We start from the raw sequence: 22,806 nt of genomic DNA, 5'->3' as shown, positions 1-22,806 counted from the left end.
CTGTAATCACTCTTCTTCTCTGAGATAGGAGTTCATGTCTCCAAGTTCATTCTGACCGTTCAGCACAGTATCTTCTTTTTACCTTTTATGTATTTATTTATTTGAGGGGAGGGGTAGGTATGAGATACTTATGAAAATCACGAGGCTGTATATACATTTTATATTTAGGGTCAAAGTCGTAATTGCTTTTTAGAATACAGATTATAACTGTCTTGCAAATGTTCCTGAATAAAGGGCATTCCCTGACAACCAAATGGAACTTAGCTTTTCACCTCATTAAGCCAAAATGCAGAGACATTGGACATGGATATTTTGGGGAGAATAAAAAACGCTCTCTTATTATTGTTATCAAAGTTATATTTTTAAAAGAAAAATAATCTTAAATCCAAATTGTATTTTGGCCTAAATTTCATGAGAGTCCTGTTAGTAGAATTTGAAGCACATTCATTTTTATCCCCTCTCTCTCTCTCTCTCTCTCTCTCTCTCTCTCTCTCTCTCTCTCTCTCTAATGAGAAAGGATTGAATAACTCGGGTCCATGAATTTTTATTTTTAAGATTTTAGGCAGTGATTCAGCCCTCTGATTACCAGAGTTCCTGCATATGTTAGAACTGATTGAAATTTCACTGTGTTAGCCTTTTCCCTTTTGGAAAGTCTAATAAATACTGAAAGGACCACGGGACAGGCATACTCAGCATGGGGCCAGAATCTTCCAGGGCCCAGGGAGTGAAACCCTTGACAATCAGGGCAGTGGGCAGAGTTGCCCGGAGTCACTGTGTGTGTCTCTGCCAGGTACAGAGTCTGTGCGTGTGGGTTCCGGTTTCACACGCCTGCACGGGCTTTTCATTCTTTCGCCATTCTTCTTTACACACACACACACACACACACACACACACACACACACACACACACGACACACTGTCAGTGTTAGGGCATGACATCTGTTCTGGACAACCAGTATTCTTGTGGCCAAATGATTCTTTTTAGTCCCTTAGAAAAGTTTGAAGCACCCAGAAGGCCCTGCCTTGGATCCACCCACTGACATGGTCTTGAAACTCTACCCTGACTTAATCTCTGCCTTCAAATTTATGAGTCAATGGCTCCCTCCAGATTCCCGGCACAGCATTTCCCTGTGGTGATAACCGTGTGTCCAGTTCTGTGGGGGTGATGGTGGTGCGAACAGGTGGGAGACGTGTGCGAGATCTAGCCACCCCCTCCTACACCGGTGTCCCCGCACAACAAGACCCATTGTACATAAACAACATCCTGGTAACTTGTATTTTTCATTTCTGTTTCTCCATTTCACTTACTGGTTTTCTATGTATTGTTGCAGACATCTCAACAGTGAGCATGCGCTGGACGATAGAAGCACAGCTCAATGTAGAGTACAAATGCAGGTTGTACAGCAGTTAGAGCTACAGGTAAAGCCACGTTTATTTCTAATATTACTTCAGTATTCCTCAGCTCCCACCTCTGCAGCGTTCTGTAATGACTTCCTGTGTGCTCCTTCTCTGACGGAAACCCCACAGCCTGTTGTCTGTTTGATCTCAATATTGTATCCTGTTTTTTTTAAATTATTATCTGGGGAAGCTTGGCCTCAGCGCACTCCTTGGGCCTGGCGCTCACACCTCTCTAGGCTCTAAGCAGCATTGCGTGTGCTGCCAAGTGTGACTTGTCACCCTGAGCCTTTCTTCCTCCTTCCTGTCTCTTCTTCCGTCTTCCTTCTTTCCTCTCTCCCTCCATTTCTCAGTCTCCTCATCTCTCTCTCTCTCTCCCTCTCCCTCTCTCTCTCTCTTGCTATCTCTGCCATCCCTTGTCCGGTCATCTGTTGTTGCCAGAAGTTGCTAATGATGTAGAAGTGGGGCTGGGGGGTGCGAGACTGAGGGAACATGACTGGGAGCGGACAGAAGATGAGTGTGTGAGGTCAGGATGTGTGAGGGAACACACAGACGCGTGTGTTCCTGAGCCGCGTGGGAGCGATCTGAGCAGTCAGTCCCTGTTTGGCTTTGGTTCCTTTTCTCTCTCTCCTATCTGTCCCTGAGAGTAATATATTACCTTGGGTTCCCTATATATTTTAAGTTCATAAACACCTATTAATGTATGATGCATATGATGTCTGTATGTTTGCCGTATCTGCAACACGGTTTTTGGAAATGTTCTGGGCTACGTTGAATTGTATTTTATGACTGGAGATTAAACTTGTGCAGTTTTCCTGGAGCTGGGGACATTTCTCATGTATGTTCGACTTGTAGGTAGAACTTGCGGATGCACCTCCATATTTTAACAGTAATGCCCCCCCCCTTTTGGTGTAATTAATTGAAAATTAGTTTCTGAAAGTAAAAATTGGGTCAGAAATGGAGATTATGAAAATGTAGAGTTGCAAAAGCCTGACCCTGCAAACCCCATTTATGCAACCGAGTTCCAGGACGCTTTTGAGTGGTTGATGACTCAGGACACTTCTTCCCCGAGCTGGTCCAGTGTAGGCAAGAGGTTAGCCGGCGAGGGGAAATTAAAACAATGTTGTACATTATATTGGTACTAGCCATGGAAAAGCCTATTTTGTATGCAAGGCAGCAGTGCCGAGATATATGGAGAGCCCTAGGCTAAGTACAGAAGATAATTACATTTGGAGTTTTACTGAGTTAAGTCATTTACAGCTTCAAATAGTTGCAGAGAAAAATCAGCCCAAACACACTTAAACTTTTTGTTGTGACTTTTCAGGACAGAAAGGATTTTTTTTTAAAAAAAGCTGTCTTATATGAGAAACTACAATTCTGGTAGGATACTTTTTTCTCATGAGCTATTTTCTTGGGCTTGTTAATATTTTCCATTCAGACAGCAAATATAAACTTGACGAAAATAGTGAGATGTTTGTACAGGCTTAGAACACACCACAAAGCCAGTTTTCAGAAGCGTATTTAACTCGAGCATATCTGCAGGGAAGAAAAGCAGGTAGGATTACCCCACTCCCCACATCCATTTAAAAGCCAGACTTTGCAAACGTGGATTCCACTGAATAGATACTTTACGGCCCGAATGTCCATATGTTCATTGGTGGTAGCATTTTAAAAATGCTGGATATCTCTAGATTGATTTATATGCTATGAGGTTACATTCCTATGACAGGCATAAATAAGTTGTTGGAACCGTCACAGTTTGCCCAGGTAGGTCCCCCTGTCTGTGTGGGTGATCGTGGGCCACTGTTAGTTATTAGGGAAGTGGGAATACACCTTATCAGTTAGTATACACTCAGCACAGAGGAGGGTGGGAAAATGGGCAGCGTGAGCCCATCAGTCAACCAGGCTGTTATCTCCTGGCAGCTCCTCTGATGATTTTTGGTGGGCACAGTATAGGACTAGAAACAGATTAAGAGGAATACAGGACTATTTGCAGGTTTCATGAGCTCTGAGATTGCAGCCTTCAGCTTTGATCAACTCCAAGGCAGGCTTTCCATTGGGTAGAAGACACACAGCTGATCTGGCCGGAAGTCAGCCAGGTTGTATAGCTAGCTACCTGGGACCTCACAGTGTTTTGACTGAGAGTTGCTCTCAGGGAGAAGAGACATGGTGGACATGACGGTCCTGCGGGTCCCTTTTCTTCTTAGTTTGAGAATGCTGATATAAGAGGTACATGTGATACTTGGAATCAGCACGCTGTCGACATCAAGTGTGACCTCATAGTCTGAGAGAGGGGCTAAGTGGTCGAGGGTGAGAGATCTTCCAGGAGAGGTGGAAATCACGTTTTATTGTTTATGCGTTGCATTACGCTGAGACACAGACCGGCCAAAGCCTATTCACTGATACCGTGTAATCGTTTGTACTCCACGGGAGCTGCACCGGAAGCCGACAACATTTACTACATGGCCGTTATAGAAGTTGGCCAAACAACCACTGGTCAGAGGGATGAGAATTATCTTTATTTCTACTAGTCACTCATCTCCTAGGCATCCCTGACTGTCTACAGTTCTGCCTACCCCTCCATGTGCCTCCTCAGCCATAACGTGTCAAACCTCCGGTCCCACATCAGTCAGAGCACTGTTCCAGCAGCATCACAGGACAAGCGCTTGCCCACCTTTGACTGAGGGATGCTGGGTGGTTTATTCATGTCCTTACGGAGCGCAGCCCTCTTTGGAGGCTCTGTGAAGGACGGTAATGGTTAGAAGTGGGCAGAGCTGCCCTCCTTTTTCTTATATTCTACAAGGGAAATTGAACAATAAAATAGATGACAAGTGGGAGGCTAGACAATGGCTGAGCAGTTAAGAGCTCTTAATGGCTCCTGCAAAGGACGAAGATTCCCAGTATCCACGTGACAGCTCACAACTGTCTGGAACTCCAGTTGCAGGGGATCTGACACATCCCTCTAGCCTTGCAGGCACCTGCACGTACACGGTATACAGAAACTCACACGCCACATACACATATACATAAATTATAGATAAAACAAATAAATCTTCCAAAACCATGAATGAGCTGGGCTAGTGGTGCATAACTTTAATGTCACACTCAGGAGGCAAAAGCAGCTGGATCTGCAGGAGTTCAAAGCCTGCCTGTTTTACATAGAGAGTTCCAGGCTAGCCAGGGCTAGGTGGCAATACCCTGTCTCAAATAAAAAGCAAGCAAACAACGACAAAATACCTCACAGAAACCAAGCAGGACTGCCATTGGCTAGCTCGTTGACCTGGGCTCTTTACAGCAGCAGGAATTTACTCAAAGGAGCGTTCCAGGGCTGGAAAGGGACCAGCCAAAACTGGATTAGTTATTACCGGATCAGACAATCAAAATCTGTGAATAGTTCCCAGTCTGACTTGTTTCTGTGGTGCTGGGGATTGAATCCAGTCAGCTAGTCAACTGTTCTACCACTGGGCTGCACTCCCTGCTTCAGTTTGCCCTGGGAATTTACAGCTCTCCTGCAGACTAGGTGAAGGAGAGTAACTTTGGGAGCTTTGGGGACACCGAGCAAATGTGCTTAAAGCTGGATTCCTTAACTGCTACATATATTTCTGCTACACTATTTCTACTGAATATTTTTTGTTTCATTTTTATGTCGGCATTGCATATATCTATGTTGTAAATTACTATTATTCTTTCCCATTTTTGATTCAAGGGACAAGTTGTCACTATAAAGCCTGAGGTGACCTTGAACTCACTGCCCTTGAGTATTGGGATTACAAGCATGCCTTACCATGCTCAGCCTGAGAATGTCCACTTTAACATACCTAACTACAGATCATGATGCCCATAAAACCAGAGCAGTGGGGGCAGGCAGGGACCTGTAAGAATACTTGGGGGAGACAGACTTGGACGCAGACAGCCTCTCTGTTGCTGTTCCCTGTACGCTGATCTCCCATTCTCAACCACAGGCTGGGGCAGCACCTAATCTAGGAGAGATATCCTGCACAGCACTGGCCCAAGGAATTGCTTATTTTTGCTTAAGGCATTTCTTTCCCAGTCCAGGGAATTCCTGAACATCTTAGTTTCTCAGAGTTAATTATAAAATTGCCAGTTATTAAGGTGTAAACTTGAGAAATATTTGTAGCACCGTGGCAGAGGACACTAAAACGGTTCAAACAATTCCAAAAAAATGATGCTGTATTTCCGTAGCCTGCTGCCTAGCTTACTGCTTTGTGTTAGGAAGGGGTAGAGGCCATTCCTTTGCCCCTATTTTACATGGGCTCACACGGGATCTTAGCATGTGCATACATGACAGTTCCTGTCTAAGCCAGAGGATAATAAAGACTGTATAACTAGGCGGATGAGTCAAATCCAAGCATCTGAAGCTGGCAGAGGCCACTTGAGTGCTGTCCTATGTACCCGCAGTACCCTTGGTACATATTGTCACCCAGAACAGAAGATCCTTGGGTCTCTGCTCCAGCACTCACAGCTCCTGAAGAAATGAGCCACTGTTAGCCTGGAGAGGTAATGGCTGCAGATGTTTCCCTCCTCAGGGCTGTTACTGCAGGTCTCCACTCCAAGCTTTGGAAGCTCTCCTACCAGCACTGGACATGAGAGCTTCCCTATATCCATGTAGGTAAAATATGACTGGATTCACAAAGCCCATGTATCTGCCAACATATCAGTTACCAAGCAAGGGAGGTATGCATCTTTGAATGTATACTGAATGTTTTCTTAGCAGTGAAGAAAAGGGCTGGTCAGTTCCATTCCCAGTTTGTCCTTGAACTGGTCTTCTTGAGAGGAAAAGAGAGTCAGAATACCTTGGAGCTGAAGTTATGTGACTTTTCAGCATTTCTTTCCTTGTTTCACTATTTGGAAGCCAGTTAGAACGTCTCCCCAAGGGAGTAGATAGGGGTCAACCCTAGCTATTACTTAGGAGCCAGACGTTGTGAACCCCGGGAGGCCCTCTGAGGAAATGTAGACGTGTCATGGCAAGAGAACATGGACCACAGAAGTCATGTGGGTCAAGGCCTCTTTGTTAAGTTCAGATGGAAACATTTTTTATTATTCCATTTGTTAATTGTTTTCTCTGGATGAATTTTTCTGAAATGATATATAAAAACTCTCTGGATGAATTTTTCTGAAATGATATATAAAAACGTGAGATGGACTTGCCAAGGTCAAAATTTTGGTCTTAACTGGGCCGTCAAATGAACAGCTTTCCCTCCATCTGCTCCTGCCAGGTCTGAGGGGCCCAGGTGCAGGAGCTGGGGAAGTGTTGGAAGTAAGGCTAGCCTACCGTACCGTGCAGCACAGGCGGGGGAGTCAGGAAACACAGGATGCCTCTGGGAGGCCCTGGCGCCCACCGGCTACCAGGTGTCAACTGAGTGTGCACATTCACATTATTTTAACCAGTGGACCTAGCTGGTGACACGCGTAGCAGTCTGTTCAGCCTGTAAGCCGCGGATGAGATAACACACACACACACAAAGATGTACAGTGCACAGGACATAATCCCACCTCAGGAGAAGGAAATACTGAAAATCAAAGGCATGAGGAAGCCCAACAGTGTTGGCCTACAAAGACATGAGGGGCATGGGTACGTCTTCTTGAGCATGTAGACTGTTTTTGTCATGAGACACAGCTGCGTTAACCACTTCTCATCCTCTTCAGTAGGTTATGTTTTTTGAAATTAAAAAAAAAAAAAGGTCTGGAGATGATGTCATTGTGTGTCACAGGGATGTGTTCCTGGACAGGCTTCCCCCAGCCCCTCAAATCCACTGATAGTGAAACAGTCGAGGGCTGGGGATGCAGCTCAGTCAGTGGACTGTTAGTTCCATCCTAACACACACACACACACACACACACACACACACACAGCAAACGGGCAAGAGGAAAAGGAGGACTCCTTTTAAAGGATGGGCTAGAAGAGTGTGTTAGTAAGTAGATTCCATGCTGCTGGATGGAAACGAGCAAGGGGCCCCTGCAGTCTAACAGTAAGAAAGGAAGTCTAGCCTGCCTCCAGTACCACAGCAGGCACTTTTAGGTACCCTGCACCAGACAGTGGCAGAGGCTGTTGGCAAAAAAGTCCCAGGTCAAGGCAACCACCTGAGAATGTGGCCACATTGTATAGAGGAGACAGGAGATTCTAAGAATACAGTTATTTTTAAAAAATTGGTCTAGCAGATCAACACCAGAGTGACCAGCCATCCCAGCCTGCCCTACTAGGTTTTGAGGAGAACCTAGGATTTCCAGTTTAAAAGATGGGGCAATCCCAACCGAGACAGCATAAGCTCCCCAGCCTGCTACTGTGGGAGGCATCATCCACTCTGCTGTGTCCTGCTTGTAAGTAGCTCGGAGGGGCTGGAACAGCTCTCGGGTGGCTGTTGGCCCTCTCACCTACAAGTTGCTGTCCCCGAGGCTTTGTACCCACAGCTTATCGAGCCCCCCTTCCCCTTGTTAAGAACTCTTGCCCACTTCCCCTTATTCTCGCTTATTTTCATGTGAGGAATGGAAATTGTTTATGTAAGGAGTGGAAATCAGTCTGTGGGTTGGATCTACTGGGCATGCTTATTGTGATGTTTCTCTATGGTTTGCCAAGGGTAGCATTCTGCCTGTGGGGCTCTTAGCCATCACTGGCATCTGAGAGTCAAAGCTACCGTGTTCATTTCCCGCCCATGAGCAAAGGATACTGACATTGCTTAGTGTAGTGCTTCTCAACCTTTCTCGTGCTGCGGCCATTGAATATGCCTTGTCATGTTGCCATTGAATAAATCTTGTCATGTTGCCAATGAAGACACCTTGTCATGTTGCAGTGACCACCCCCAACTATAAAATCATTTTCTGTTGCACCTCATAGCTGTAATTTTGCTACTGTTTTGAATCACAGTGTAAATATCTGCTTTGCAAAAGAGTCACTACCCACAGCTTAGAACCACTGGCTTAGAACATTTCGATAATCTGTTTCAGGCAAGGTAGGAAAATCCCAGCTCCTCACCACAGCCCGGTTACCATTTTGTTGATGGTGCTGCCTGCGGTATTGCCCCAAGTCTCTTTCCTTTCCCAAAGGGATCTGCGCTTACCCTCCTAGGACCAGTTGCTAGATTTAACATCTGGTCTGTGATGTTCTGTTTATGCTCCTTGCCCGTCTTCGAGACCTCCCTCCCATGGGACCCTGCCCAGGGATTCTGGAACCGGTGGGAAGTTTGGTAACTTGTCCACACTGGGAACTGTAAGCTGTATGGAAATGTCAGCAGAGAGAAGTCTGTACAGGTTTCAGTAGCAGGGGGAGACATTAATCCCAACACAAATTAATTACAGTATGGGCTTTGCATGTGATTACCCACCATTAGCAGAGCTATTTGTAACCACACCAGCTTCCTAGACTTTAGCAAATATATTATCTGTAATGTGTCCCCCTTTGGCCCTTTCTAACCCCATTTGTGGCCATGCTCGGGACATAGCAGCGGCCTCATAGAACCTCACAGAGTGTCGGGGACAGCAAAGGCCTAACATTACCGGTGACCTCCTGTGGCCATGGCTTCGAGGCTGGAGCCAGGGAAGGGGAGAGGGAGCGTCTGGGTTTCTCACTTGCACATCCTTCTTTGAAAAACCGAGACACTTATTTTTCATAATTTAAAATCCTGCCTCAGTCTGCAAGCATTAGGATTCCAAGACTATGACTTGAGTATTAGTATGTGTCTGCTTTAAATGTCAAGAGAGTCTTTAGTAACAACATGTGAAGAATGTTAACATGGCAACAGAACACAATGAAAGTAGGGAAATTCTTGAGTTGGGGTGAAATGAGGCGTGGGTCACCCACTTTCTGAACATGGTAGCTGATGGTCAAGAAGTCTGCACAAGTTTGTCCTGGTGCTGAGTTCAGAGGCACGGGAATGGCCGTGGACTGGATGCAGACTCACTGGATGTTTGGTCACTGACGGGTTTGATGGAGGATGGATGTATTCCTTCCTCCCAGGCAGTCCTGTTGAGGGTGGATTTTACTTCTGAGCCCGTGTTCCATTTCGCTTTGGTCACGTGCAGCCCCGGGAGAAGCGCAACTGTGTACCTTCGGCCACAGTCGGTTCAACTGTTGGCTCCCCCCTACATAAAAGCTTGCTGTGAAAGGGAAATAGTCCCTGGTGACGTCCAGGCAAGAACCGGGCCACCCAGACCCCCTTGCAATCACTTGGGCTGTTGTGGCCCTTACACAAACCCAGGCTTCCTGTTTGCTACATTGAGAGGCAGAGTAGCAGGTTTAAGCAAAGTGTCGGATCCCACCTGCTCCCCAGGTGAGGTGCCAGCTATCACTGTCAATCCCAGGTCCTGTATCAGACCGTGGTGAGGAGTGATATAGGGCAGATTTTTTTTCCCCATTCTAGGACGGTCCCAAGGGGGTTTGGAATCAGACCATCTGGGTAATGTCCATCCTAGCATTATAAAGCAGGATTATAGTTTTACTTTTGTCCTTTCTTGGCTTCATGGCCTTATGGGTATTCATCCTGCGTGCCTCAGTTACCCCAGCTAAAGAACATAAATCAAGTAGGCCCAGAGCCACAGGGATCTTTCTGTCTGCCCAGGCAGGCAGACACATGGCTTGCCCTTCTCCTCACCTGCCCCTAATGACTGCAGTGCTTTTGCATGGAGACACTCGCTCATTCCAGCAGGGCCCTATCCTTCACTAACACGACCTGCCCTTAAAAAGTCCTCCTGACAGCAGATAGAAGGCAGGTGAAGGAACCACAAACTCCGCCCCCTTCTCTCTGGCATGTGGCGTATGGGGAATCTCCCCGGGTTTTGTCTTTGCAGATAGTGAGTGGATCACCTAGCCTTTGGCATTAATGAGAGGTGTTCGAGCACTGTGTGAGTCCTGAACTTCCACAACTTCGTCTATCTAAAACCCAATCTGAGGCTTGAATAATAGAAGAGGGCATAATCGTCCAATAGAGAATAATCGTTTGCCCAGGACAGAGTGAGGCCCCCAAGATAAGTCTGTCTGCCAGACTTAAACCCCATCTTCCCGTGCATCCTGTCCTAGTCTAGTCTTTAAGACATGGGGCTCCTCTCCCCACCCAGACTCACAGCTGACTCTATTACACCCCATTATGTGGATCCTGATTCCAAAGATACACCCAGCCAGTGTAGACTAGACTGATTTAATTTCTCCTTTAAAAAAAATTTTGCAGCAGGTATTTTTAACCTCCATGAAGCATTCATTAGCTGCACCAAACTTGCTCTGTGCAGAACTCATGCTCAGAACAACCCTATGAGTTCAGAGATGAGTACTCCATATTTAGAAGAGAAAACGGGATGCTGGGGGAAGGATTACAGAGTGTGCTCCAAGGCCAGAATTCGAACACAGCCCAGTAGGGGAGCGGATCCAGTATCACTCCCATTCTGCTGCCTTTCAAGAGAGTTGGTATACAGACTAGGTAATTCCAGTGGCCCCCTCCCTGCTCAGGAGCACCCCCTAATGAAACCCACTCTCCTGCTTGAATGCCACGGACTGGGGGAAGCGTCTTTAGAGGATGATTCTCTTCTGATATCGTGTTCTAATTTTTTTTTGTTTTTTTTGTTTTTTTGTTTTTTTGTTTTTTTTTTTTTGGAGCTGGGGACCGAACCCAGGGCCTTGCGCTTCCTAGGTAAGCGCTCTACCACTGAGCTAAATCCCCAGCCCCTCGTGTTCTAATTTTTAATTTGCCAGCAAGATTGCTAGTTGACCTCTGGGCAGTTTCTCAGCTCCCTTTGGTGGGAAGCCCGAGTGAAGAGGGAGCACCAAGGGTTTGCTCCCAACCGTAGCGTTCAGTGTTCTCACACTTTGGAAGGACATGGCACTGGAAATGTGGATGGCTTGGAGGGGATTCGGGGGATGTGTTCCTAGTGCAGTAAGTAAACGTCAGGGTGTGGATGTGGCTTGCGACCACATCGTTGTTGGGGTCAGACTTGGTGGAGATGGGAGGGATCACGCCTGGTGCTTGGGCTTCAGCTTTCTCCTCTCGCCATACTGACTACTTACTCCTCGTAATTGCTACATCGCAGATGTTTACCCCCAAATTAAGTCACAATTAATATTCGGCAGACTCTTCCGTAAATACCACCTCTCACCCTTTAATTTGTGTTGTTCAGCACGGGCAGTCTACTTCCTTCACGGTTTCCGAAAGAGTGACATGCGTGATGCATGACTTAATTCCTTTCTGCTCCGTCGTAGCTTTCAAAACAAACTTAGAAAAGTAAATAATAACGCAAAGAAAGGACACTGCAGAAGAGCGTTTCAGTTTCAGTGTATCTCCAAAAAAAAAAAACCCCCACAAAACAAACAAACAAAAACACTTTAGGGCACTTAATGTAAAAGAAAATAATGAACAACCGTAGAGAAATGCTGTTCCCCACACTTTAACTGTTTTGTCTGCGCCACTCTGAAAGCTCAGATTCCTTTGGCATTATGTGTTTACAGCCTTAGTTTGGCAGTTCAATAATGCACCAAGGAACAGGGGCGAGCAGCATAATGTAGATCCTAATATGGTATCGTTTTCATTTCCTGTTTGTTGAAAGATAAATGCTAACACTGTAAGCTCTCCCCCCCCCCCCCATTTCTTCCTCCTCATTTATTCCTCCCTGAACCACAAGGGAATAAAAAGAAATAAAAACTCAAATGTGATATGGCCGTTAACTGAGCCAGCCGGTAGGGATGACACGGAAAGAAGTGTGTTTTCTTCTGCCCCGCGTGGCGCCAGTCCCCTTTCTCTGCTCCCCCCGACTCTCCTGAGCCCCTACTTCCCATCTCCCCACCACCAGAAATAACTTGGTTAAAAATGTGAAGTGGATCTAATTTGGGCATAATTTTAGACTAAAAAAAAAAAAACCCTGCTTTCTAAAGATTTAAAGTCAACTATGAGGTATGAAAGGCGTAGGTTTCTCAGTCTGTTTCTAAGGCTCTGTTTTAGACACGCTTGTCTGTAAAGCTTTGGAAGACGCACACACGTGTGCAGAAATACTCCTCCCCTTCCTATGTCTATGTTGTCCCTTAACGCTCCATCCATCCCCTCAGCTTCACTCTCCTTCTGGAGGCTCTGTTCCTCACCACCTCCCTCAGAGTCATCATTGGAGGTTCTTGCCCCAGCTTCCTTGTGATATAACAAAGTTATCACTGTATCAGACTAGTCCAAAACCACCGTAAAGTTTCTAGCACCCAGTGAATAGTGAATGTCCGCTCTGCCCATCCAGTTAGAAGCATCTTTAACATCAGAAGGTAACCTTTTTACGAAGTGAGGATACTGGGATGATTAAGGAAGCATCTAGCGGGGGTATTTGATGTTCAGCACCTGAAACAGTAAACTTACTGCTCACCTCAAAATGGGAACCCCTCAGTTCTGGTATGCCTGCTCCTCCCAGCAAGACAGACTCAGCTAACTTTCCACAAGTGTATCCAGGTATCCGTGAGTTTGTCCACAACCACAACAGATGAATTTATGAGTGTGAGCTATCTCCTCGTCTTCCCGTGGCCCCGTCATGAATCAGCGTGGCTAATGGGCATGATTCACGCTTGCCTTTGAGCCGTCCGTGTTCTCCAGGACTCCTTGGTGCCAGCAGGTCTAGAACGTGCCAGTTAAAGTCTAATGCACCTTGTGTTGGGAAATCCTACATCAACACCTCAGATGATGAAGCAATAAAAACGACTCTGTCATGTTCTGTAATGCTGTAGTCAGTTTGGGGTGTTCAGAGGAGTCACACATCTGTATTCAATGACCTAACAAAGCCTTTTCTTCCCATTAGCTTGCAAAAGACAAAGAGCGCCTGCAAGCCATGATGACCCACCTGCATGTGAAGTCTACAGAACCCAAAGCTGCCCCTCAGCCCGTAAGTACTGTCCCCACCAGGGGGAACGACCCGGTGGCATTCCTCCTCCGCCTCCTAGGGCAGATGTGGATGCCAAAGCCCTTCCCCTACTTGGTTCTTTTGGCCTTTGATGGGGAAGACCAGAAGGAAGCTAGACCTGGGCAGAGACCTGGGACAACACGGGCATGATGGTCCTACTACATGGTTTTGAGGAGTCTCCTTTGCAAAACTCCTGGTGTGGGCTCCGTTCTTCACCATAAACCGACCTCATCAGCACCGGTATCACTCACATTTCTGGAAATCTCCTAGTAGCTTTAGCTGATTATTCAAAATGGAGGCCATGCCTTGGTTCCTGATTTTAAGATTTGTAAAATTTAAAGGTACGCTGGCTTTATTTGATTTTGCTGGGAGTTCCTGTGTGAAAATTAATTGAGCGTTGACAATCTATAGTTAGTAGCAGCAATTTTAATCAACACGCAATGATGCAGCATAATGGCAAAGTATTGGTTTATCTGTTTTGACTGATATTTTTTTTTCTATAAATAAAGCAAACACACACCCCTATATGTATGACGTACGGTGATAGAAATAAAACGGAGTCAGACTATTAACCCAGTAAATATGGTAGCCTGCCAAGATGCAGTTGGCAGACAGAATTAATGTCTGAAGCGGAGCACATTACTGAGATACAGGACATAAAATCATTAAACACTCCATGCGTCCATTTTTACTGGGGAAGAGTCTTAGCTACCAAGTATTTCACAGTAAATGGCTGCAGGACTGGATGACTAAGCTACCAAAAAAGGAAGCAGGGGTCGGGGGTGGGGTAAAGCTGTCGGAGCTGTTCCCACCTGTCCCTTCTTCTCAGAAGAGCACTGGGAAGAACATGGGCCCAGCTGAGCAAACTGCCCTGAGTGCTGCCCTGACTGAAATGATTTGCCTGACTTCTAGAAGAGTCATGACTCTTGGCAAAGGGGAGTGATTGTCTCGGACCTCCCCGGAAGTCCTCGAGGGCTTTAGTGAAGTGCTTCCCTTAGGATGAAGAGTCTGAGTCTTCATTCACACCTAGCAACAGGGAGAGAGTGAGATTGTCCCTGTCTCCCTCCATGGATTCAACCCATCAGTGTTAGTCATGATTGGATGTAGCACTCTCGTAATAGACTTGTTTTGGATCAAGGCAGAGGAGGAGTCCACGTACAGAGATGGAACTTCAGAGTCCTCAGTGGGTAACGGGGCTTCGACTAGCTAGGAACACCATGTCTGTAAGCCCACATGGACACAAGAGGACCCTTGATGATCTAGCTCCCCGTGGACCTGCCAAGTAGCCAATAAACAAGAGAGAAGCAGCTGGGGGTGAGGGAATGAACAGCAGAGGAAGGTTTGTCTTGATTAGTATTGAAAAAAAATGTTTTACATTCTAGAAAATTATAACTTTGAAGGGGACCTCCTACTAAATTTATTTTTAACTGCTCTATTGAAAATTCTCTACCACTAGTCAACATTATCTCTTAGTAGCTCAGCACAGTATTTCTTTATTAAAAGAAATAGGCACGAATATTTTTGACTGAAAAATTAATAGCTTTTGAATTCATACACAGCAGGTTTTCTTTTGCAAAGAAGTCCAATATCGCTGCACAGCACTTCTATAACCATTTATTTAGAGTCTAAGTCAAACCTTTGACAGCTAGAGCGCTGCTACAAGCCAGTATAAAGAACTCCAAGATGTAAACCAACAATAGGCCGTCTGTGTGAGGTTTGCCATTGTCAAATACTTAGATTGTTTGGATTGGTTTATGTAAATGTGCTGTTGTATTACCCTTTGGAAAAAAATCACATTTGTGTATGAAAAGTGGTTCTCCTCACAGGCAGTATTATAAATTCCTTATCCTTTAACTTACATGTAAGAAGTAAAAATTGGTGCCTGACACGTAGATATTGTGTGACACTCTGTTGTCGGAGTGAACCTGCCTCCTTTTCATTTATTGGGAAATAGAAAATTTTATTATAGATACCATCTTAGAAATCAGGAATTATTAAAATATGTATAGGTGAGGCATTGGAAAATTAATTATAAAAGATAGACGTGTAATGTTTTGCATAAATTTTCACTTCCTTGCCAAAAGAAAAGAAAAGAAAAAAAGGCCCATGCATATTTCAGACCCCTTGATGCTTTCAACTTTAGGGACTGGGAGCTATCTGGTGACTGATCCTAACATTCAAAATATTCCCTACAGCCTGTAATTAATTTATTCCTCCCTAAATAATGGAACGGCTGGCGAGTGTTTGAATGAGTATCATTCTAGAATCTGTGGTTTGAAAGAAACAGTCACCAAGTTTCACATCTAACCATAAATGGGGACTTCCATGTACAACCTTGCCAGTGAGTTTACGGAGCTCTTTCTTTTTCCATTTCTCTTTAAAAGGGAACTTGGTGTTTATTTTAAAACTTAGTCACTAAGTGATAGAGTGCTTTGCTGCAAATGTGGCCCTTCACTAAGTGCCATTTGGGTGGCAAGTGTCTCTCTTGTATCCAATGGTCCACCCTGTCCCCAGTTCATCCCCTGCCATGAGTTGCCAAGATGTTCTCAGATGGTTCTTACGTCAGCCCAGAGATGCATTTTCTGGATCCCAGCAAGGGGTGTGCCATCAGATGTGGATAGTTAGAGGATGTGCACACTCTCAAGACTGTGCCCAAGGGTGTAGATGAGGCTCTGAGCTCGACCCACAGTGGTCCGGAAGCATATGGCTAATGGGAATAGTGTATCCCAGGCCTTGTGTCCTGCTGACTCCTGGGGTAACATGTCTTCTGACGGCCATGGAATCTCTTCTCTTGGAATCAGAACTCCTGAATTTAGAAATCAGTTCCATCAAGAGATAGTTACTTGGCCTCCATGGCATACTGAGTGTGATCAAACAAGAAAGACCTAACATGCCATGGAGGTGTTGGGAGTTCTATGGACAAACTGCCAGATAAGTATATGTATACTCATATACACAGAGGTTAATTGCTGCATAGAAAATGCTGTATGTGACTAGGAAAAGTGACTTGGGGAAATGACGTGTCATTTGAAACCTAAAAGGTGAGTAGGATTCTCTGGAAGGAAGGAGGTCAGCTTCCCAGCTCTTGCCTCTAGTGAGGAGTGGGTACACAGATTTGTGTGTAGGAGGAAGGGAGTGGGAGAGGGATGTGTACCGTGAGGATCACAAAATAGGTATGGAAGGAGGAACCAATCTTGGAATTCTGCTGCCATTTCAGCCAGGCCCTGCTTAGCTAGAATCTAGCAAGTTCTAGAGTGCCCAGAGAGGGGAGGCTGTTGTTTACATGTGTTTACAGAAGCCAAATTTGTTGTCATTTTAAGATTTAAAAGTTCTTCGGTTTCCCACGGAAAGAGAAGCAATAGCAAGGGGAAGAAAATAGCCCGTGATTCCTTTGTTCCAAACCCAGTTCCATTCCCAGAGCAAACAGCACAATGTCTATACTTAACTCTATGAAGAATTGGCTGAGATTGATCTGGAGGTGGGGGTGGGAGAGGGGGAAGGGGAGGGGGAGGTAACTGAACACAGAGCAACAAAAGGAACCGCGCCTGTGCTAGGACTCTGCTAAGTCGCCGATGACTTCTTACAGAGATTTGGCTGTGCTGCTGTTAGGAGTGTGCGGTGGAAATTCCACTTCATATGAGGAATGGGGGAGCGCCTTTGCTTGGGGGGGGGGTTCCTGCAGTTGTGAGAACTACTCCCCAGGCCTGGAGAAACCACATTCTTTGAGATTTGGTGGGCAAGTAACTACAGCACAGGCAGAGGAGACTACTTTATGAAAAAATTCACAGCACACTGTTGGAGTGAAATGCAGCTCGAGATTTTTACCCCTTTGTACATCCCCTTAGACTCCAACTCTGGCAATTAGGACTGTTTTGAAATAGCTTTTAGCTCCTATCAAAACAGAGTGCTCCCTCTACCCTTTCAAAAAAAAAAGCCCGTGAACTTCAAGGGCTGGGTGATCAGGTGTGGGCTGCAGGAGCCTTGGAGCAGTGATGGCAGACTGTCACAAAGAGGAACTCTCACACTCGGCACACAAAAGCCGTTTTATAGACCGGTTTTGTTAAGTCCCCTTCCTCACCTCAGGTTTGTTGTCCCTGTCCCTGCCAGAAATGCCACCCTCTGAGTCTGTAGAATAAGCCGCTCTCCCATCAGTGCACAGAGTCCCCTCAAAAGGCCTCTCCTCTGCCACCCACTGCCCTGCCCTCTGTCCATGGGGGCTGAACTTGGTGATTCATGCCAACAGAGGCAGCTTCCAGTCTCTGAGCATTGCAGGTGGGGCAGGACCTGAGCCGCTCGGGCCCACTCAGCCAACAGCAGAGAAACCAGTTCGGCGAGCCCACAGTCCCTTCTGTGCAGCCCTGGCCTCTGGTGTTTTGGTTTCAGGTTTTTCTTTTGTTCTCAGAATCTGTTTTCATGAGAAGCAAGAGCACAAACAAAAAAACAAAACAAAACAAAAAGTTCTTGTGGGAATACTCCCTGGCAAGTCAGTTTCTGTCTGGGGTTTACACCAGCGGTTTGTTTGTTTATTATTTTTTAAATCCGAGTGACTCACCATCCTTGCAAGGGAGGGAAATGTGCTGTAGAAAAACTGAAGGCTGATTTTTATTTTTAGGAAGGACAAAGTGCGATATTGGGATGCTGACGGGATAGTTTCAGTGGTAGAAGGTCCCAAGAAAAGTCCTTCAGTAACCAAACCATGGTAAAAAAAAAAAAAAGGCTTGATAGCACAGTCATTGGTATTTTTACTTAAAAACCAAAAGCCTGCAGCAACTTTAAGTGACATCAGAATTTAGCTCCTGGCCAGCGTTTGAAAGAGATTATCTTTGCTGAAATCATCCCTTCAGTGGCAACTTGCCATAGAGAAAAATATCTGCGTTACTAGCTTTTCTAAACATAGCAACCTTTTCTTCAATAGAAAGTGATCACAATGAGAAAATCGGGCTTTCCGTCAGGGGAAGAAACCCTCCCGGCCCCTATCCCTTCCGGCCCCATGCCCCAGAAAACAAAATCTCTTTTAAAACCTTACTCAGAAACACAAACCATCAAGGCTTTCCTTTCTTATTGGTGATTGGATAAAGATTTAATAATTTACCATTAAGATACATATTTCAAGGTAATTGGGGGGGGGGGGCAAACCGGTCCCAGTGATTTGCTCTTTTATCTGTACCTGTGTGGGCACACAGACATGTATATGGGGGGGGGTCAGTGTCCCATGTACTCTTCAGTCATTCCCCCACCTTATTTTTTGAGATACAATCTCTCACTGAGCCTGGAGTGCCGATTCGGCTAGGCTGTTTCTTACCAAAAAGTCCCCAAGAGTCCTCCTGTCCCTGCCTTCTGAGGGCTGACCTTATAGGTGTTGACCATCACAGCGCCTTGCTGAGGACTTGCGCTCCAGTCCTCCTCCTCAGGCGAGCTCTTTCCTGACTGAGTCATCCCCTCAGCACCCTAGTTTGTTCTTTAAGCTTGTGGTAAGACTGGCGATTTTTGTTTTCAACATTCTTGGTAGGGTCCTTCATGGTAAGAACAGGCTTTATGTGAGCTCAGTGTCTTTCGAATCCTTGGGTAGCCTCCCTACCCAACCTTTTCTCCCCGGGACACACGCGCACATATGACTGCCAGACAGAAGTTTAAAAGTTGAGGAACTTGCACAGCAGCCGCCAGGGTTGTGTCTCATTAGCGGGTTGGTCCAGCCTTCTGATGGTCTTGCGTAGCAAAGCTCCCTCTGTTTGGAGTTCCCAGCATCTTCTTCTTCCCTTGCAGGCTACAGTCATGTTTAATTTAGAATCCGGGCTCCTTTGGCAAATTAGCAATTAGAACAATTTTGTGGGAATATGTATATGTGTCATTAGTTTTTCTGCAAATTAATAGCAAGGGCAGAGGTCAGGCAGAAATTTTCCACTTGACTGAAGCTCTTCCATTGAGACTTGGCACTTGGGTTTGGAATGGCCGCAGCTGTTCCCAGACACCCCTTTCCTCTAGGAACTGTCTTTTAATTAGTTTACCTCATAGCCATCATTACAAATATTACTGTCTCCCTCCCCGAAATAAAATTACTGTTTCTACAAAATATTCCAGCGACATTGTGCACCACTGCACATCCATGGTGGGGTCAGTCGAATGTACCATTTAATCATTAGATCACCTCCGTCCGCATCTCCTAATTAGAGTCCTTACAATACATTTTTATCTGGTAATTAGCTGAGATTGGCCGCTTCCTCTGTGGCTTATTAGAGACAGCCCAGCAGTGGGTGTGAATCACGGTGTCATTTGTCAAGCCTAGTAAACCCTCTCTTCAGGCTCAATGTTTATTTCCAGTTCCTACCTACATTCAAAAGCATCCAGAAAATTCAGCCTGCATTGCTGTCTTCCCGTCTTGTGCCAACCTTGAAGGATCTGTTTTTTTCATTGTTGCTGTCTGGGGCAGAACAGATCCAAGCATTATTAAACCCCATAGAAAAGCTGCAGGAGTCCAATTCTTTGCACATCTAGTGGCATGTCTCTGTGTGTGGGTTCACCAGTTTCTTCTCAGATCTGAGTATTCAAAATGACAGCTTGTACCTGCTGAATGGTCACATAGGACTTGCCGAACTTCTTTCAGAACTGGTAGGGGGCATTGAGATAATGTTCTTAGGCTAGAAGGAGAAATCGGGATCTAGGGTGAGACCTCAGAGAAACTGCCTGGGTTTTACATCTGCTTTTGACAGTAAGCACTTCAAGGACAGCAGTTCTGTGGTTTAGTTCTGCTTCCAAGCCTGTGGAAGTTCTTGGTAATATTTATTGAGTGTCATTCATGAGCAAGGATAAAAGCTGTTCACCGGAGCTTTTCCAGAAGCAAGCGTAACTGAGAGGTGGAGATGTTTATAGCATTCATTTAGACATTAACTGGGCATAAGTAGAGGGGGCAGAGGCTGTAGGACCATACAAGAACGTGGATTGACTTTGGGTCTGAGTCAAGAATACGGACAAGCTTCCTTTTCAGTCTTTGTAAAACACGAGTAGTTTGTAGGACTGTGTGAATGAAACGACGCCTCTCAGAGCAGGTGTTTGAGAGGATGTATTTTTATGAAAGATATCTGTGGCTTTCCAAAGTCTCCTCATGCTCAGGTTTATAGCATCTGAAGGATCAAACCTATATATTTAGGATCTTTCTACACTAATTTCCTGACGCCCTCCAACTTCAGCAGATTGCCAGCCTTGGGCACTTGTTAAGGCCTGAGGGGAAGAAGGGGTCAGCCTTTGCTCTTCCCTGATGGCATCTTGCCCTGCCCTGTCCCTGGTCTTTACTCCGAACTGTTAGCACTTGGTTTGCAAATGTGTGTCACGGTCGGCTTTCTGGCTCCATTGGGAGGACAGCTTACCACATTGCCCCTGCTTGCTGAAGGTCAGCGAGAGTGTGCCCCAGCTTGCTGTTCTCGACACTGGGGGCGCATGCTGTGCTGAGTCAGTATCTCAGACTGAACACAGAAAAGCCCACCATTTGGCTCTGAGTACCAAATCTGGGTTTTTCTGGTAATGTTCCTTTCATGGCATCAGGTCCTTCCTCTCTCTTCCTTTGGAACTTACTGCACAGGGTAGTCTTGTGCATTCCTACTGTGCGAGTCTAAGTGGCGTCTTCCCAGTACACCATCCACAAAGAACACTTGTGCTTAATCTGATGGTGGCAAGAGACATCATGGCAGCTGACTGGAAATGCAGCATGATAAAATGTCGGCCGAGTGACAGCGTACTTTATAGATGTTTCTGGGGCTTGGGAGGGGCTCTCTGAAGTACTTGATATCTCCATAAACATGAGGAAAACCACTAGGTTCTTGTCCAACTCAAGGGGCTTTTCTGGTCCCAGTCAGTTTTAGAGAAGACTCATCCCTTCAGGTAGTGTGAGAATGGTAAGGAAGAGTGCAATAGCACAGAAGGAAGGGGAGGCATTCCTTAATACTGCCCCACGGTGCTTCAGAAGCCATCCGCTTCCATAGTTGGACTGTTTAAAACTTTTAAGCAACCAAATATTGCAACTTTATAGAAACAGACGGCTGCCTCCACGGTAAGAGCCACTGCTGAGCAGAAGTCACAAGTCCATCACCCACAGCCCCGTGGCGTGTTCAATCACGCGGTGGACTTGAGTCCCAGAATTTCTTGCTGGTCTCAGTAGTAGTGTCTCAGAACCCTGTGTGGCCTCTTAGTAAATCCATTGCAATCTTAAGGTTAAAAAAAAAAAAATCACCCACCGCAGCCTTGCAGTCGTGGCAGTACGTGGCTGAGACCAGAAACCACTGCACGCCACTGCAGAAACCAGCTTCCGGCCACTGTAGCTCAGCTGGTGTTCCTTTGGTCCCCAGCCTTGCTGCTGTGCAAGGGAGAATCCCTCTAACTGAAAGTGCGTCCCGTGTAAACATACCGATTTGGAGAGGTAACCCTCACCAGGTGCGCCCCAGTCTTTCCTCTGGGACAAGAGAGGTTTTCACGGCTGCTCGAGTTTCTGTAGCTATTTGGTTTTTTTTTTTTTTTTCTTTTTCTTTTTGCTTTTCTCAAGACCTTCTAACCAATATCCTTCTTCTCACAGCTGAATCTGGTATCAAGTGTCACCCTCTCCAAGTCCGCCTCAGAGGCTTCTCCACAGAGCTTACCTCATACTCCAACAACCCCAACCGCCCCCCTGACTCCCGTCACCCAAGGCCCCTCTGTCATCACCACCACCAGCATGCACACGGTGGGACCTATCCGCAGGCGGTACTCAGACAAATACAACGTGCCCATTTCTTCAGGTAGCTACTCTCTGTCTTTGCCCGGGGCAGCATGGGGAATCTGCAGTTCCTGTCGATGAGCCCCTTTTTAAAAAGTGATCATTAATAGGACAATGATTCTTATTTAGCAGATATTGCGCAGAACCAAGAATTTTATAAGAACGCGGAAGTTAGACCACCATTTACATATGCATCTTTAATTAGGCAGGTAAGTAAATAACAGGGACCGTGAAATGCTATCAAAAGGTGTATGTGGGTATATTATATTGATGAAGTAGATTTAAAACCACTTAGTATGCAAGCATGCTCAAACCTTTTCTATAAGGATTTTAAAAACTGCAATATATAACATAATTGCTTTTGATTAAGTATTACAATACGATGTGATTATTAGGGAATTCATTTCACACAACAGTGAGAATGAGGCTGTTTAAAGATGGCAAGTCAATTATCACAAAGCTACAGTAATCTCTGATCCCTAGAATTAATCTGAGCTCTAAATAATTACTGAGCTTTAATCAGCTAGTGAAATGTTTTGCATTTCTCTTTGATTCTGCTTTATGAATGACTAATAAATTAATATTTCTGTACGGAAACAGAAATAAAAACTCCAAACAATTAGATAATTCCATTTCAAGTTTTGCTATTGAACCATTTAAAGACAATTGTTAATCTTCGATCATTTTGTGAAACCTGTCTGAGGAGTTTGCTCTAAATTACAGTTCTGGGATTTTTGGGTTTGGTTTGGTTTTGGTTTTGGTTTTCCACAGTTTCATGAGCACCGTCGAATGTTCCTAGTTAC

General features: G+C 45.5%; 1 protein-coding gene across 36 annotated transcripts in view; it reads left to right on the top strand.

Moving 5' to 3' along the window:
* Foxp1 (forkhead box P1) overlaps positions 1–22,806 on the top strand; it is a 691,302-nt gene that overhangs the window by 648,688 nt on the left and 19,808 nt on the right. For 27 of the 36 annotated variants that reach the window (XM_063285823.1, XM_063285827.1, XM_063285826.1 and 24 more), the window contains 4 exons: positions 1,332–1,419; positions 13,162–13,245; positions 21,824–22,025; positions 22,133–22,212. In XM_063285823.1, coding sequence (XP_063141893.1) covers positions 1,332–1,419; positions 13,162–13,245; positions 21,824–22,025; positions 22,133–22,212 — 454 coding nt within the window. The remainder of the gene's footprint in view (positions 1–1,331; positions 1,420–13,161; positions 13,246–21,823; positions 22,026–22,132; positions 22,213–22,806) is intronic. The other 9 variants (XM_063285824.1, XM_063285832.1, XM_039107389.2 and 6 more) reach the window with 1 other exon arrangement.

The sequence above is a fragment of the Rattus norvegicus genome, chromosome 4 (genome assembly GCF_036323735.1).
Source record: "Rattus norvegicus strain BN/NHsdMcwi chromosome 4, GRCr8, whole genome shotgun sequence".
Taxonomy (NCBI): Eukaryota; Metazoa; Chordata; class Mammalia; order Rodentia; family Muridae; genus Rattus; species Rattus norvegicus.
This window is presented reverse-complemented; position numbering and strand designations above follow the sequence as displayed.